The 16,930-nt window shown below is 57.1% G+C and overlaps 1 protein-coding gene across 1 annotated transcript in view; it reads right to left on the reverse strand.

The window, feature by feature from the left end:
• Positions 1 to 13,485: 13,485 nt before the first annotated feature.
• HIVEP3 (HIVEP zinc finger 3) overlaps positions 13,486 to 16,930 on the reverse strand; it is a 118,067-nt gene continuing 114,622 nt past the window's right edge. The window contains exons 7-8 of the mRNA XM_040974310.1: positions 15,606 to 16,513; positions 13,486 to 14,704 (exon numbers count right to left, since the gene is read on the reverse strand). Of these exons, the coding sequence (XP_040830244.1) occupies positions 13,901 to 14,704; positions 15,606 to 16,513 (1,712 nt within the window). The 3' untranslated portion in view covers positions 13,486 to 13,900. The remainder of the gene's footprint in view (positions 14,705 to 15,605; positions 16,514 to 16,930) is intronic.

The following is a 16,930-nucleotide window of genomic DNA, read 5'->3' on the forward strand; positions in this document are numbered from 1 at the left end:
CTGGGATGCCCAGTGACCTCACACTTTCCTCTGGGGCTGGCAAGAAGACACCAGCCCAAGCGAGCCTGGTGGGTCCGGCCTGGCAGGGCAGACAATCCAAGGAGTACCTAGGAGGCCAGAGTGTTTCCCTTCAGGCTCACCTGAGGCTTTGTGTCCTATAGCCCCCAAATCCTGTCTGCCTGCAGAGGCTGCTGGTACAGGGGCTCACATCAGGTGTGGAGGGCCAGTCTCGTGCCCACACCCTAATGCTGTGTGACCTGGGGTAAGCAACTGCAGGTGGGGCCTTCAGTTTGCTTCCTGATCCTGTGCATTCACATGAGGAGCTCCTAAGTGGACAGAACTCAGAGCAGCCCCGCACACAGCTGAGACAAATGATGGTCATAACCCCAGAGTCTCAGAAGTAGGCAGAGGACCATGTGGCAGGGTCCCAGGGGTTCCCACCACTATTGGGAGCCATATATACAGGTCCGAATCCGTTAGCCCCTACCATGATGCCTGGTAGACGTGTCCTTGGGGGACCCGTGAGCCACTGCCTGCCTCTAATCCAGCCCTCCCCAGGCCTGGTCACAGGGTGGAGGGTGGCCAAGGTCATACAGCACCAGCTGAAGGGATGTACCGCCCCAAGAAGAGGGGGCCTTTATCTCCCTCGATAAGGGACCCTGAAAGGGCCAGGGGGTGGGCAGGCCCAAGTCCTGCTGGCTCTGCCTGACTCTTCTGCTCCCTCCTCCTGAGTCAGCCAGGGGCTGTGGCTGCCTCTGAGTTCAGCCCCTGTCTGCCCAGCCTTGGCACCCAGGCCTCAGGCACAAGGGAGGCCCACTATAATGACCTGGTGATAATGACAAGCTGTGTGGGAGCCATGCCCACGTGCCAAGGGCACTCCCGGCCTCTATCCATGGGATCCTCTGAAGAGCCCTGAGAAGTGGCCAGGACAGGGCCTGGAAGTGAGCCTCAGAGGGGCTGGTGCATGCCCTGAGGTCACCCAGGGGCGGGCCTCCAGGCCATGAACACAGGCTCCTGGCTGTCGCAATGCAGACACACTGAGCCTCATCCCACCTCAGATCTGAGCCAGAGCTGTGGGATGTATATAAAAGAACCCCAAAGGAATCAGCAAGTCCTTGGATCAGAGGGCGTGAAGGGCCTGGGAACGAAGGCCAATGCCCAAGGCCCCAACTGTGTGCTGTGACCAGTTTTGTGCTGGCTGAAAGGTTGGGTGGAGGGAGGGCAGGTGGGCAGAGAAGGATCTGTAGCTGGCTTGGGTTTGAGCTCTGGGATCACGCAGGTGTAGGTCTCTGAGGTCTGGCCAGTGTGGACGACCCTTGGGCCAGTGTGAACAGCTGAAGGCAATCAGGGATTGATGAGGATAGAGCCGGGCCACCAGAGTCTGGCCATGAAACCTAGGAGCTGAACTTTTCCTCAGGTCCCAGTGACAATGGGGCTGAGACCTGGTCTCCCATGTGTGTGGTCCCACGCCAGCTGGACCGGAGGACAGGGCCGCTTGCTTCTGGGGCACAACTTGGACTCTTAAGAAAGAAGCCTTGTCTTCCAGCTTTGGCAAGTGCTGACCCTGGGGTCCCGGCTGCCCTACCTGGCTTGAGGTCCTGGGCTTAGCTCCATCTTTCTCCAGGTTGTGGGGCTGCCCTGATGGGTACCAAGGTTTATTGAACCCCAATCTTCCCCTTTCCTCTTCTTCCTCCCAGGATGGCAGCACCTGCACCCTCCTTGTCATTTCCCCAGAAGCCTCATGGGGCGCACTTCTTGGGGGCAGCAGATGAGCAGACCCTTAGAACACAGGAGCAAGGGGCACAAGGCAGGGCAGCCACAGGGATGGGGAGCATGCAAGGTGCCCACTGCGGGCCACAGGCCGCACCCACAACAGGCTGCACCCACATACACACATGTTCTGACACCCTACACTCAGGGTTTAGCTTCCAACTTTGAGGTTCACTAGTCCCCAGTCTCACGCAGGTCAGGGAAGGTGCCTCAGTTCCCCTTCTCTGTAACTTCTTCTGCCTCAGTTTCCCTATCTGTACGGTGGTGATGATCCCTCTTAGGCCGTCCTAACAGCGGGACCTGGCACATCCCCCCCTTGACCCTGTGAACCTGGTCAGGGGTGAAGTGGCATCCACCCTCTCGCCCCCTCTCGCGCCCGTTTTGGGCAGTGAGCGGCCTGGGGCCCAAGGGAAAGCCGCAGCAGCGTGCGCACGGACCGGCAGTGGGCGGCAGCCCCGCCGCGTTGGGCCCGCCCTCGCCTCGCAACCAATTTTGGGCAAAGCGGCGACGGCAGCAGCGGCGCCCTACGTGCAGGCCGTGAGTCAGCGCGCAGGAATGCGCGGGACGCTTTGTTCTGCGCTGTGGCCGCGGGCGGACGAACGTGCCGGCCCCGGGGCGCGGCGGGCCTGACATCACCACGGCCGCCGCGGCCACGTGCGCCCGCGCCCCTGGGGACTCCGGGAGCCCTGAGGGAGCCAAGCTTTGGCTCGTCGGGCGCTCCTTGTGCGGGCAGTACATGGCTCCCGGACGGTGAACTCCTGGAAGCAGGAAACAGGATAGCTGGCGGGGCCAGTGGGAGAACCGAGCTCTCCATGGCCACAGCAAGAGCCCGAAACTACCCGGAGGGGCTCCTCGGCACCAGTGGCCCAGAAAAAAACGGGGTCGGTCCTATACTTAAGTCCTGTCTCCAGCCTATTGGACTTGCTCTAGGAGGCTCCTGTTGGCCAGACCTGGACCCAACCCGCTGCCCAGAGCTGGCACTGGCTCTTAGTAGTACCCCAGTGCCCTGGTGAGTGAAGTCTCCAGCCTGCAGTGCTCTGGGAAGAAATGAATGGAAAGAAAAGCCTGGTCCGTTTCGCTACATTCTGTGTGTCCAGAACAGCCCAAAAGGGCTGCTTGTAAAAGTGAGGTTCAGAGAGCTGATGTCACCTGTCCCCGGTCACAGGGTCTCTGGGGAAGCAGGTTAGGAATGTTGGGCAACTTCATGGGACTCTCCCCACCCCCACCCCAGCTGTGGGCCTCCCCCGTGGACAGGCATGGCTTGGTGGCTCCTCTCGCTACTGGCTGCCACCATCATGGTGAGCTCTGGAGGATGGCAGCACGAAGTCCCGAGGTTCTGCTTGAGGTGTTCTGAGATGGATCGGTGGCCGCTGGGGTGAGAATCCCTCCGGTGTTGCTGTGAGCATGCTCCTGGACTCTTGGCTCTTCCTATGACTGACTACACCACGTTGCTAAGGGGGGCATTCCATTTCCACTGCTCACTGCTGGTGGGCAGGAGCTGAATGCTCAAGTGTGTGTGCACAGCCAGCTGGGCTGCAGGGAAGGCCCTCTGGACAAGACTGCCTCATGTGCACGCCTTCCCTCACCCGCGGAATCCCTGGCATCGAGGTATTGCACACCCCTCTCCCTAGTCGCTCCTGGCAAGCAGGGCTGCTGCATGGGGGTCTCCATTAGCCTGCCCTTTGCAGGAGGCCACCTGCGTTAGCCCTGGCCTTGGGGACTCTGCGACTGAGCAGGTTCCCATGGGCCAGCCCAGTGTATTCTAGAACAGTCTTCCATTCCTCTCAGGCCATCCATCAGTTCTGCAAGCAAAAGGATGAAGTGCTGACCACTCCTTACCCTGGTCCTGCAGTGGCCATGGTCCCACGTCAGTCCTCTCCCGGTCATGCAGCTACACCTGGGGTGGGAGGCTGGGACTTCAGGAGCCTGTGGAGGAGACCAGAGAGCCCTGCATGTGGTCCGCTAGCAGTGGGTGGGTCTCCCTTGCAGACTCCCAGGGTGTGAAATGGGGTCAGAGGCAGAGCACACTCAGTAGTGGGGAGAGACGCTGTGCTCTGCTGCTGGCCAGCTCTGGGACTCCTCTGCACTCCTGACTTCACAGTCATAGCTGACAGCAGGCTCCCTTTGGCAAGAGTTAGTGGATGCACACGGTGGCTGTTGGCCTACCACAAGACTGCACCCAAAGAGTGATGATGTGCACATGACCTTCATCTTCCCCTTTGACCCGAGTCGGTGGCAGTCATCTTCCTGACACTGATCCCTGATCATGGTTTTTTCCAGGTCCCCAATGAGGAAGACTGTGCAGTAAGGCCCCTCACTGGCTGGATGTGTCCAGTGAAAGAAAGAGAACAAGAGAGAGGCCTGAGTGAGAGAGGTATACACCTGCCACCTGGCACAGTGAAGCAGGCATGTGCTGCACTCTGCCACAGATGGGAGCCGATGGTTTCTGAGTCCCTTTGCCCTGCCAAGTCTCAGAAGCTCCAAGCACATGCGTGATGATGGGGGAGACTGGAGCAAGCAGGTGTCTGCACGTGTCCCCAACCCTGCACAGTTCCTGGCACTCAAGGGCCCCGCCTCAGCCTGGCACGCCTGCCCGGATTCCTGCCTGTGTGGTTTCCCCTTGGCCTCGCCCTCACGTCCCTGGCAGAGCATCCTCAGCTGTCTGCATTCCTCAGCCATGAGGATGGGCACCATGGGACCGGGCTTGGCCAGGACGCCCCCAAGAGTGGATGTGTGCGTGCAGCTGAGGATGTGCAGGGACATACCTGCCTTTCTGTCTCTGCGTGTGGCTGTGCCTGTGTGTGTGTGTGTGTGTGTGTGTGTGTGTGTGTGTGTGTGTATGCATGCTTACAGGTCCGCATCTAGCAGATGTGGTCGCCCCATGGACACCTGTGACTGATGTGGCGGCACGGGGCAGGGGACAACTGTTGAGCGAGAAGGACATCATACCCTATGGGAGTCCTGTGGACCTGGAGGCAAGGGTCTGCATCATGCACATGTTGCAGGGAAAGCATGTTCCCCATACCTGGGGGCCCTTGTATGTGTGAGGGTCGGGACCCAAGTGTCGTCTCTCTCAGGCCAAGTTCACAGCTACTGGGAGGAGCTGGAAAAATGGAGAGAAAGAGGCGAGGATGTGATCAGTTGTAGAGAGCTCGCTTGCACAGTTAAGCTGAATGCTTCCCACCTGTTCCCCTACTGAGTGAGCCCTTAGACTAATCCTGGGGGAGAGGCAGACAGGAGGAGTATTCTTCTCACTTGAGGCTCAGAGAGGGCCCAACACTTGCCTCAGGACACACAGCATGGAAGTCAGGGGCCAGCATCTGAGTTAGTATCTGCTTTAGCCCAGCTGATTCCAGGGCCACAGAGCAGTAGGGATGGGCGCTGTGCAGGCTGGGGCAGGGCTGTTGCCTTGGAAGATGGTAGCATCTGCCTACACTGGATGATAAGAAATGCATGTGGAACAGCTGCTTTGTGCCAGACCCTGGTGTGAGTGCTGTGTCCACAGTGACTTGTGTCATCCTCTGGAGGTTTGTGCTATTCTCAAACTCTCATTAATTGTTCCGATAGCATGTGCTGTTTGTATTGTATAATCACATGTAATGATTGTAATTATTAACAAGCTATTATTCTTCACATTTGGGGAATGTGGAGATTGACTGCCGCTTGCCCGCAGCCCCATAGTTGGGCCATGGCACAGCAGGGGCATAAGCCTGTGCTGCCTGGCTACAGGGTCCCAGTGCGTAGGTGATTATGTGTGCTGCTCCTGCCAGCATCTTCTTGTGAGTGGGACTCTAACTTCATCCCCTTCCAGAAGGGGTGGGGGTGTTCTTTGGTAGCTCCACTTACATGCAGGACACTGGAAACTGAGGCCATGTGCACCAGCACCCCTTTTCCCTGCCCTGAAGTTGGGGACACAACATCTGTACTGGTCTAGTGCCTATGTATGGAAAGGTGACACCTCATGACCTGTGTGTGGCCCCAGCTCTGCCTTCTCCTGTCTTGCTGAGACAAGCACCTGCTCTCTGCAGTGACTGTTTTGTCCCCAGCGAGAGCAGGTCGGAAGGGCTGTCCCAAAGTTCCCAGGTGGGAAGTCCTGGGAGGAGGTGGGGCAGGCCTGGCAGCTGGCACCGACTGTGTGGGCAGGCAGGTGAAGGCGAGGCTGGGCCAGGGCTGAAGTCGAGGCTCAGGAGCCGGTTTTCCCAGGCCGTGTCTGAGTAATCCTGTGTCTATATTTATCTCCTTCTTTCTTGGGTGAGCAAACAGAGCCTGATGCCAGCTGGGCCTGCCACCCCCCGTGCCGGCACGTTCCCTTCACCTGTCGGGTGGCCCTGGGGAGCACCACAGGCTTGGCGCCAACCTCAGCTTGGCCCATGTAGGACACAAGAGGATGCCTGAACCTGGTGGCATGCATGAGGATTCCAGCTGTGTTGCTGTGCAGGTGGGCAATTGTGCTCAGGGCTTGGGGTGGGCCTGGAAAAGATCCCCACCCCATTTAGCAGCAAAGAGTCTCTCGTCCAGGCCAATGCTTTTCTTGCACACATCAGCTCCTTCTCCCTCCAAGACCTCAAAGTCCAGTAGGAAACCTGCACCCTGAGGCTCTATAGTTAGACTGCTTTGGGCTTGAACCTTGGCACCTTGGCACCTTGACCTTGGCCAGACTGCTTTGCTAGGACTTGGTGTCCTTGCAAGTAAAGTGGGGTCAGTACTTCCTACCTTGCACACAGTGAAAGGCGTTGGAAGCTGACACGTGGGGTGGGTTATGCTCCAGAGGGGCTTCCTACTGTCCCTTGTAGCCATTATCCTAGGCTGAGGTTCACAGCAACAATGACAGGTACAGGTAGATCCACAAGAGGACATACGCACCCATGTGTGCCCATGGTTCTCACACGATGCACATGCTGATAGACACCTTTAACAGGTACATGGAACCTTGGACCCAGGATGAATTACATGGGTTGGGGCACAGACCTTGGGAAGATGCTAAAAGGTATGGAAGCCACACACTGACTTTGCTGAGATCCTTCCTGGCTCTGGACAGGCAGGTCAGTGGTCAGTCGGGATGATGGAAACAAACCAGACCCAGGCCTGGGCTCCACCACCCTGGCCCCAGCAAGAAGCCTACTATCTGACTAGGCTGCTGTTCTGACTTTGGCCTCTGCCCTGGTGGTGCCATCTCCCTGACCCTGTGGAGCCCTGGGCCTGGTGCACGTGCCCTGCAACCCTGCCTGCTACCGGCTGGATTAAGCAGAGGCCAGAGACGTGCAGGGCTGGCAGGCTCAGGGGCGGGGTGGCTGCCAGCACTGGGGCTGCCCTGTGCCGGCTCGGGACTGGGCTGTGGCAAGGCCTTGTATGGCTCTGGCAGAGTAGCTCAGCGGCAGCACCCATTGGCTGGGCTGGCACTCCCAGCCGGTGCTGCCTGGGCCCCAAGCCACAGGTAACCAGAGCCATGGGGAGCTAGTGGATTAGCGTGCTCGCCTACCTGCCTGCCTACCTGCCTGTCACCGGCTGCTCTCCTTTCCTAAAAAGGCAGAGCTGAGCCACAGATCTGGGCAGTTGAACTCAGAGCTGGGGGAGAGAGAGAACGGCGGGTGGGGTGGCGCAGGTGGCTCTGTGGAAGGATCGGAATCCTAGCCCTGGCCTTGGGCCAAGCTCTTCCTGGTTCTGGACCTTGGTTTTCTCATCAGAAAAGGAATGTTTGGCAGCTGGGGCTCCCTGGAGTGGACAAGGCCTGGGTAGGATCGGGAGATAGGTGTGCAGGGGTCCCTCAACCCCAGTCAGCTTCCAGGACTTCTTAGTGACAAAGAGGCCTAGACCCTCTTCCTTTGGATAGCTGATCATTTCCTGAATGTGGTACCTGCTTTCCCATCCTGGCCCTGTCAGTTGCCACGGAGGCCTGGCAAGGAACGGTGTTACCTCTCTGAGACTTCTTTCCTGCTCTGTACAAAGTGATGCAGTGCCTAGTCTCCTGCTGTGCAGGCCTTGGAACTGGTACCTAGCATGAAGCTGGCACACAGCAGCCCTGTCTGCAGCTTCCTGCACCCCCAACCCTTCTGTTCCTGTTGCTGCCCTCTGCCAACCTCAGGCTGGCCTGGCCTGCCTGCAGGGAGCATCCCTGGCAATGGGAGAAATGTCCACTCTAAGTTCTGGGCCCAAAGGAGGTCCGGACCCAGGGGTAAAGGCAGGGCCTCTGCATCCCGTTCTGATGGGGACCCAGGTAAAGCTTCCTTGAGACCTCAGCAATAGCCCACACAGCCAGCATCCTCTGAGACCCTGAGTCAGGTGCCGCGGGTTCATGGCCCTACTGCTTGCCAGGGAGGGGGGACATCCTGGCTTCCACCTCTCTTTTATAGAGTGGAGGCGTGTTTCTTCCACCCCTTTCTGAAAGGGCCCGTGCTCTGTGAACTCCAATCATCAGCTGTAGGAGGGGTGGCAGCCAGCAGCATGGGAATGGCCAGGGGGACCTGGGGGATTGTGGCTGATGGTTGAAGGGAGGCAGTTGGACTGTAAGAAGATGCACATACCCTCTCCCTGCTCTCAGACACAGGAACTCCAAGCCTAGCATCTGCTGTTTATTCCTTCCCCTGCATTCTTGGGTGCAGGGACCCAGTATGACTTCCAGAGGGCCTTGTGGATGAGCTAGGCATCAGCTGGGGAGAAGTTCTGAGGAGCCAGGGCAGCAACTACTGAGTAGTTTGGAGCCCAGGGTGCCCCTGGTGGGGCAGATGAGGGAGGAAGTGGGCTGCTGTTGAGTCTTGTTCTGCCATGCTCGGCCATGCCCTGTGGAACTAATGTATTCTGCAAAAAGAGGACTGCCCGCTGGGCATTGTAGAGCCAGCCCCGAAAGCCATACAGGGCCTTCCTTGGTCCCTGGTCTGCTTGCTCCTGCCACCTCCAAGATTGCCTCATCTTCACCAAGCTTTCCAAGGCTCCTGTTTCTTACCTACAGGGACTCCTTCAAGACCCTAATAGACTCAGTGCATGCATCTGTACTTTTTCCCTGCCCTTTCGATGGTGTCTCCATCTTTCCCTAATCCAGCTGGGCTGGAGCCACATCAGCCTGTCTTCCTGCCCTGGCTCTAAGCCCCTGCAACTGTGGCCCTGGCTCTCCTTTCTCTGCCCCAACTCCAAGCCCAGGAGTACGTGCTTCTCACCATCTCATCCTTTAAGCTGTTCTGTGACCACTTGCGGAGCGCTCAGTGGGGTCCACACAAGAGCTTGTGAGCCTCAGGAACTGGCGAGTCAGCAAGGAGCCCTGTGGCTGGGACATGCAGACACCTGGGCTCTGAGTGCTGCCCCTGTGGGCAGGATCCTGCCTACACTGAAGATCCCCTGTCTGCCAGCTCCTCCCTCTGTCTGCATCTCTTCCTTCACCTGACCCAGGGAAGGTACCCCGGGTGGCACAGACTTACTCTGGGCAGCAGCTTAGAGCTCTTACACCAGCCCTACTGTGCTTGCCTTACTTGTGTCATTTGTGGCCATCCCTCCTGTTAGGAAAAAGCCCTTCCACACAGGGCTGCCACTGCCCTGTTCACTGCTGTGTCTGTTCCCAAACCTTCCCTGGCACTCAACAAACCTGAACTCATCTCCTTCCCACCCTGGGGACACCAGCCATGTGCCATGGAGCCAACTGTCGGGGGTTTGCTGTTCGCCTGGCTCCGTTGTATCTCCTCCCTCTTCTAATTGCCCTAGTGCCCTGCTAATTACCCCGCACTTCATAGACATGGGAGCAGGGGTACAGAAAGGTGACTCACTCAGCAGTTGGTGGTCATGCCAACATCTGAATTCAGGGCTCACCCAGCAGGGAGTGAAATGTCAGCTTCCGGAAGACAGGTGCATGACTTCATCCCTGGCTTGGAAGAAGGGGCCTTGGAGAGGTTGTGACATGAGCTATCTCAAGAGGGGATCATCCTGGACCAGGGTGGGCCCTAAGCCCAATGACAAACATCCTGAGAAGGACAAAGGCACCTGGGAGACGTGGTGTGGAGCCAGGACTGGGATCCGGTACTGAGTTCAGATGCCAAGGAAGGCCTAGGCTGCCCTGTACCTGCCAGCAGCCAGGAGGCAGAAGCGGGGGATCCCCGCTTTGAGCTTCCAGAAGCAGTCAGGCTGCCAGAACTGTGAGAGCTTCCGTCTCCGCTCTTCCAAGCTGTTAGCTACTGCAGGACTTGGGGGAACAGACTCAAGCCTCAGGCCACAAGGCTGCGGTTCCCCCACTTCCCAGCCAGGCCCAGTCACAAGGTTCCGGAGACAATCCCAGGCTGTGTGATGGTGACCTAGTGGCTCCCCGTCTCTGGGCTTGAGTTGCCTTGTAGTAAAACAAGCACGTGTTTTACTCCAACACTGGTGTTCTACCTTCCTCCCTTCTCCCCACCAAGAAAAACCAGGAGCCGGGCAAGCACAACTGTGTTGGGATTCTCAAATTTATTCCAACGTGCTATTTTTTTTTTTTTTGTAAAAAATATCCTCAGGCAGAAGGCTCAGCCCGAGCTGTAATAAAGGCAATTATTAGACTTGTAAAAACGTCTCATTCACAGTACAGATGTCATTTACAACAAGGGTCACACACAGCAAGACTGAGCATTCGCTTCTCCTAGCACATCAGACTCTATGCTTTAGACCTGCGTGGACTTTTTTGTTTTATTTTGTCATCATTGGGTATTTTTCTGTTTTGTTTTGCACTGAAATAAACCATACCAACATTGCAAGATGCAAATGTAGAAACTGGAGTTTAAATAAAGTTACAGGCAAATTCTACATCATCCCAGTGCAGTTTGCTGTACATATCTACAGTACAATTTTTGGAATGTATTGCCATTTAAGAACATAGAACTTTCTAAAGACGGTTTCACGCATACACCTTTTAGGGAGAAGAAAGAGGCAAATATTTATCTTACAGACAGTGCATATCTTACATTTGCCTACAGGATTCTCTTTCTTTCTTTTAAGTTTTAAAAAAACGAGTTAGTAAAGTGATCGTGGGTGCTGAAGCAATTTTCTAACAGGAAGCCGACTGGATCACGACACAGAAGCAGAATTTGTGGAACAGGCTTTTGGGAGCTTTCTCACCCTGCTCAAGGCAGCAGGTAGGTCCCCAAGGACGAAAATTTATCTGGAAAACGTACTAGAGAGAGATTCCACTTGGCTCCATTGCCTGCTCCTGTCTGTGCCGAAGAACCAGGTGGGTGGGCGTGAAGCTGTTGCCAGAGGAATCTGGAAGCTAATTCTTGCCGACTTTTTCCAACGGAGGGAAGCAGAGGGACTTCCAGGTGTGAAAGTTGGAGGCTCTGGAGTGAGAGAAGGCAGCTCACGGCTTTCAGCGTCCTGGAAGTTCTCAGTGGCGGGGGTTCGAGGGCTCAGGCTGTTTAGGGTAAAGAACTGGTGTGTGTTCCTGGGAGGGCAGAGGCAGGAGAGTGGCCTGGAAGGTAGGTTGGGGGGTGCAGAGTCCACCACAGAGGGGGAATTTGGGGTCTGAAACCTACATTAATTGGCTGCCCGACTCCAAGCTACCTGGGTCCTAGCCTGGCCTCAGCTGGCAATCAGTGCCACATTCCAGGTGTCTGGGAGCTGGTCAGGAGGCTGCAGGAGGGTGGGTGTGGAGTTGGGCATGTGTAGGAGGCTGGGTACCCTGTGCTCTGAGAGTGAGGATGGAGTCTGGAAGCAAGGGAAAGGGCTGTCTATGCCCAGGGCCAGGAACTCAGGTCAGGGGCACTGTTTCTATTCCTCTAGGCACCTGTGTGGGGCAGTAGCCCTTTGGTCAAATGTATGTGCACCTGGCCCCATCACTTGGGAAGGAGTCTTTGCTGGCTGACTCCTGGCCTGCTGTGCCCCCTCGGCTGGGCCCCTCCCTTGCTGGCTACACCATCAACTCCTTGGCTCCTCAGGAGAGCTGAGGGTGCCCCAAGGACTGCAAGGGCGTGGCTACCCCCCAAGGCCAGAGGTTAGTCTAGCTGAGCGCCCTGTGCACCCAGTGTGGGGCAGGAAGACCTGGCCCATGGAGGTTTCCAGCCCTTCCCCTCCTGAAGTCCCCAGGAGTTGGAACTAAAAGGTGGTGATGTGGAAACCCTTGATGTCTAGCCTGGACTATGCCTGGGATTGGGGTCCTGTCCACTTCCTGTCAGTTCCAACAATGTCCGGAAGCACAAAGGATCCCAGGCATGCTCTGTCTACTGTCCCATCTGAGTGAAGCCAAGGAGAAACACGTAGATAGTCTGCCTGGAGGCTGGACCCATGGTTAGCGTGAGCATCCAGCAGGGGCCCAGCAGGGAAAAGACACCTGCTGAAATGGGGGAGAGGCAAAGACAGCCAGGCATCAGGTGCTCCTGACAGCCTCTCAGCCCTCCCCATCAGCGTCCTGCCTGGGCGGCCCTCTCAGTTCAGGAGCCCTTGGCTGGGCCCTGGGTTCCAGCAGCCTCGCTGTGGACAGAAGGTGAATGCAAACATCCCTTCTCTGAATGAGGCAGCCTGGCCACCTGTCCTGGGGGTCTGAGACTGGATCCTGCACTTCCTCTCCCTAGGAGAACATGTCTGGAAGGTTGGGAGAAACACTCACCTTTCCTGGGTAAATATGTTGGAGTTCAAGTTCCATATTTCAACCTGGGATTTAAATTTCTGAGGAGGGGGGAAGAGGGGAGGGATTATTTTTCTTACCAAAGCAGGTGCTTGCCCCCAGGAAAGAACAGGGTGACTTCGTAAAGGTGGAGACGGGGATAAGGATGGGGTATTTTCTATCCAGGTTGCTTTGGAGAATTTAAACGATGTCATGGCATTAAAAATTCCTCTAGGCCAAGAGTGTGTCTTTGCATACATGTGTATTCATATCTATATATACATGTACACACACATGTACAGGAAAGGACCTCAGGACATTTGTGGGCAACAGAATCTAAACTTGTTTGGGTGCCAAACAATGTCTCAGAATGCCGTGTGACTTTTTCATCAAGTACACGGAAGACCGCTTATTTACTGGAGTTGGAAAATGTTTGTAGTGAACTAAGCTTATCTTGTAATGCTGCTTTTTGATGGACCTTTTGAAGTACATAGCCTTGTGTGTGTGTTTAAAGAGGCTTAAGCCATAAAACAAGCCTGGGCAGTTCCCATCCATTAATTTTGGACATTTCTATGAGGGTCTAACAGTGTGGGCACCAGAGGCAGCTGGTCTTGCCACCAAGGACTCCAGGGCCAAGCACTGGGACAGCTTAGCCGTGAAGAGAACAGGGTCTCTTGCTCCCAGCCATCAGGTGATGCAGACCAAGATGGCCATGTGCCCTGGGCCTTGGGCCTCAGGCCTTGCTTTGAGCAAAGTGTTTGTGGGTGGTTTTTGGAACAGAGCAGGCCCTGAGAACAAGGCCAGGGGTCCCTGGACCAGGGGGTCAGTCGGGGCTCCTCCTCTGGCCCAGGGAGCAGTGTGGGGTGCAGAGCAGGAGTGAGCCAGGCTTTGTGACAGTCTGTCTACCTGTCCAGTGCCAGGATGGATCACACATGACTCAGACGCGCCAGGGACGCCTGGAGCCTAGAGAATGGCTGCTGCCTCCTACCTGCTCCTACAAACTTGTGGTGGATCCTAGCATCCATAACATCTTTCCACAATTTTTTTTTTTACTTACAAAGAAAAAAATTTTAAAAAGGAAACCATGGCATTTCTGGGCCTGCTTGTAGAGGCTTTAGGGGGACAGAGCGGCAGCGAACAGGAACCAGGAATGTCTATACACAGCGGTGCTTGCTTCTGCATTTAATTATATATTTTTTCCAAAGTTTCCTTTCTCCTCCACTCCCTTGGGGCATCCCATTGCCCTCAGCAGAGGGTGGCATCTGGCCAGCCTTGGGCCAGAGGGCACAGGGTCAGAGGGTACCACCTGGAACAGCACACATCTCCTGCAGCCTCGGGCTCCTCATGGATGGATGGGTCAGTTGTATGCATGTGTGTGATTGATTTTGTTTCTTTTCACACAATAGGTATAGACAAGGCACAGGTAACTGCAGACATGGGCAGGTAGGACAGATGGGGCGTGGGTGGAAGCTGTGTGGACAGATGGACGGACAGGGCCGAGGGTGTCACGGGCACTGAGAGTTGGGGCTGCAGACGTGCAAGGCTCGCCACTGGGAGCCAGGTGCTGAAGTGGCTGCACAGAGACTAAGGGATTGGAGGGCCCCTGTCCTCAGGCTGTGGTGGAGGTGCCCGGGGCTCCTTACTGCCCGAGGAATCAGGGGAGCCTTGCCTGGTCCTGGGTTCTCCGGAGAGGTTCCTCCTCCTCCGGCCTGGGAAATGAGTGGAGGCCTCAGCTAGGCAGCCCACAGAGCTGCTGCGGTCCAGTGCTGGCATGGCCGGGGCCTCGGGCCTAGTCGGTGTGCACAGCGACTCCCCGTGAGGGCTCTGGGACAGTGCTGCCAGGGGCGAGGCCTCTGATGGGACACAGGGGCTGTGCCTGTGAGCAGGCTCTGGGGGTGCCTTGGCCCCCTGGAGCTCCCAGTCAGGAGGTCTGCCCAGGCCTCCACCTGTCCGCTCCCTCTCTCTGGGGTAGTGCCTGCCCTCCAGCTCCGAGGAGAGGGTGAACTTGGAGACTTTAGCCACAGGAGACACGGAGGCCGACGAGCTCTCGGTGGGACTCCAGCGGCTTCGCTCCTGGGCCTCCCGGGCCCCTGTCAGGTCGCTGCCGCCCCCTGAAAAGCCGCTGACCCAGGCTACGGGGATGGATCCCGGCAGCAGGGTGGGGTGAGCCCCCGGCCGGGCCTGCACCATCTGGATCCCTCCGATGGGAATCAAGGGGCACGGGGTGCGGGGCAGGTGCTGGGAGTGAAGGGGCAGGTGGCTGAAGATGTTCTCTTCTGAGCGGGCTGGGGTGTGGTTGCGGAAGTCGTGGGAGGCAGAGAAGGGTCGGGAGCAGAAAAGACGAGCAGGACCAGGTGAGCAGGACGGACTTCGGGGCTCGGACTTCTGCTGGAGTCAGAAAATAAGACAGGCAGTGGTGAGGACAGGTACTGGGCCTGAAAGAGCTGGGGCTGGACTGCGATCCGCAATCGGAATTCCTGACTGTCTGCCCACAGCATCATGCGGCGGGCCAGTCCCCGCTGTCTGGCAGCTGTGGGCATCTCCTGGACCTGGGGACTCCACACAGCAGGGCAATAAGCATATCTGTCTTCATGGGAAGTGACTGCTTAGGTGAGGGCCATCCTGCACCCCCTCTGCCCTGCTCCATTGTCACCCTAGCCCCACCTGGGTTGTTTCTTCATGTGTTCTTCCTAGAGTCCTTGTTCTAACTTCACCGCTTGTCCCCCTCGGGCATCTGAGGCTCCTGACCATTTCCCACCCCCAGCAGTCTTGATGTGACCCCCCCCCCCCAGAGACAAATCCAGGCATGGTCCCCACATCAGCACCCCTCTGAGACATGAGTCAGAAGGCCAAGAGCAGCTGACCACTGTGTGTGTTGGGGACGGGGAGCAGGGTGGTGTGGCAGGGGTGGCATGACACCAGAATGGTAAGCCTGTGACAGCACTGGCCAGGATGGTAGCTGGGACCATAGTGATGGCTGGGGTCTGGGGAGGCACTGTGGCTATGCCTGTGGGCTGGAAGAACTGGCACTGGCTGTGGTGTAGTGCCTGCAAGTGCTGGGGATAGGGCTGGTTTTGGGGATGTTCTGCTGGGTGCTCACAGGTTACATGTGGTAGGGACAGCGGAAATGCTTCTGCTTACAGCCCGTGAGGCTACAATTCAGGTGAGCTGACTAGCTCCTTGGGGCATCCACTGTGAGACCGAGCAGGGCGTGAGCTGGTGCAGCAACTCACACATATGTTCACCTGTAACCTCCTCCTTTTCCCCCTAGGGCTAGACAGGCACTCACCCATGTGGAGGCGCAGGTCTCGGAACTTCTGCCGAGGAGCTTGTGAGGTAGAGGTGCGGGCGGAAGGAGAACCCGCGGGGCTGGCCCCAGGCCTGGGCCACACTCGCCTGCTGAGGGGCTGCCTGGCCCAGCCAAAGCCCACTCCCCTGGCAGCACTGACCGTGGTGGTGATGCAGCCTGGCCCAGAGACCATCTGCTGGTGGGTGAGTGTCTGAGGGGGCCCGGGGTGCCCTCTGGCTCGGGGGGTAGGTGTACTCGAGGGGGCGGTGGTCTTCCCAGGGGGTGGAGGGCAATAGGAGATAGCTCGAGTCTTGGAGACCCACAGGAGAGGGGACCCATGTCCCTTGAACCCGTCCGGAGGCCAGATGGGCTCAGGGTCAGGGCCTGTGGTTCTTGGGCCGGTGACCATCGCTGGGGAGACGAGGAGTTGTTTTTGGTTAATGAGTGCTTGCGGGTCAGTGGTGTGCGGCCACCTGTTTCTTTGCTTGGGGACCATGGCTGTCTGGGCGACATGGCCTTGGGGTTCAGGGTGGGGCCTGTGTCCTTCTCCACAGGGCCTGTGGGGGCCAGTCCTGGCTGGGGGAGGCACAGAGTGCTCTGGTGGGACAAGGAGCAGGTGCTGGCTGCCAAGTACTCAGCTTCTGAGACCCAGCTGCTTTGTGTGACATCAGTGGGCTGAGGGTCAGGGAGAGGGGAGGAGTCTGCCCGTAGAGGGGCTACAGGTCCAGGCAAGGGTGCCTCTGTGGAAGGCCTGGACACCTCGTCCTGGCTCTCATCCTCGTCCTCATCCTCGTCTTCGTCCAGGTCCGTGTCGGAATCCGAGCCCTCCAGGTCGGAAAACTGGTGCTCCTCCACCACCTCTGAGCCCTCGCGCCCTTCTGGGTCCTGGAACAGGTCGTCGCTGGTTCCTACAGGGAGGACACAGAATAGGAGGTCATGGTCAGGCCAAAGGCCACACTGGCCCCAAGGCTGTTGTTACTAAAGGCCAGTTTTTCCTCAACCAACTGTCAGCTTAGAGAAGAGTCATGGCTGGGGTGACCTGGCATCTAAATAGGTACTAGCCTGCTTAGTAGACAGCAATGGTGAACAATAATGATCTTGAATCCACAGTGTGTGAGGTGCAGTGCTGCAGTCTTTGGGGATGTCAATTCATGTAGTTCTTTGAGAGGCCAGTCCTATTCTTACCTTTGTGTTGCAGAAGAGGGCACTCAGCTAAGAGATGGCATTACTTGCCCAGGTAAGGTAGTAGGAGGGTTGGCATTGAACCACCGCAGTGACCACTCCTGATACCCCTCCCGTAACTATGTCAGTTTGTTGTATCTCAA

The sequence above is a fragment of the Ochotona curzoniae genome, unplaced genomic scaffold (genome assembly GCF_017591425.1).
Source record: "Ochotona curzoniae isolate NIBS_2020 unplaced genomic scaffold, NIBS_Ocur_1.0 contig_2404, whole genome shotgun sequence".
NCBI lineage: Eukaryota > Metazoa > Chordata > Mammalia > Lagomorpha > Ochotonidae > Ochotona > Ochotona curzoniae.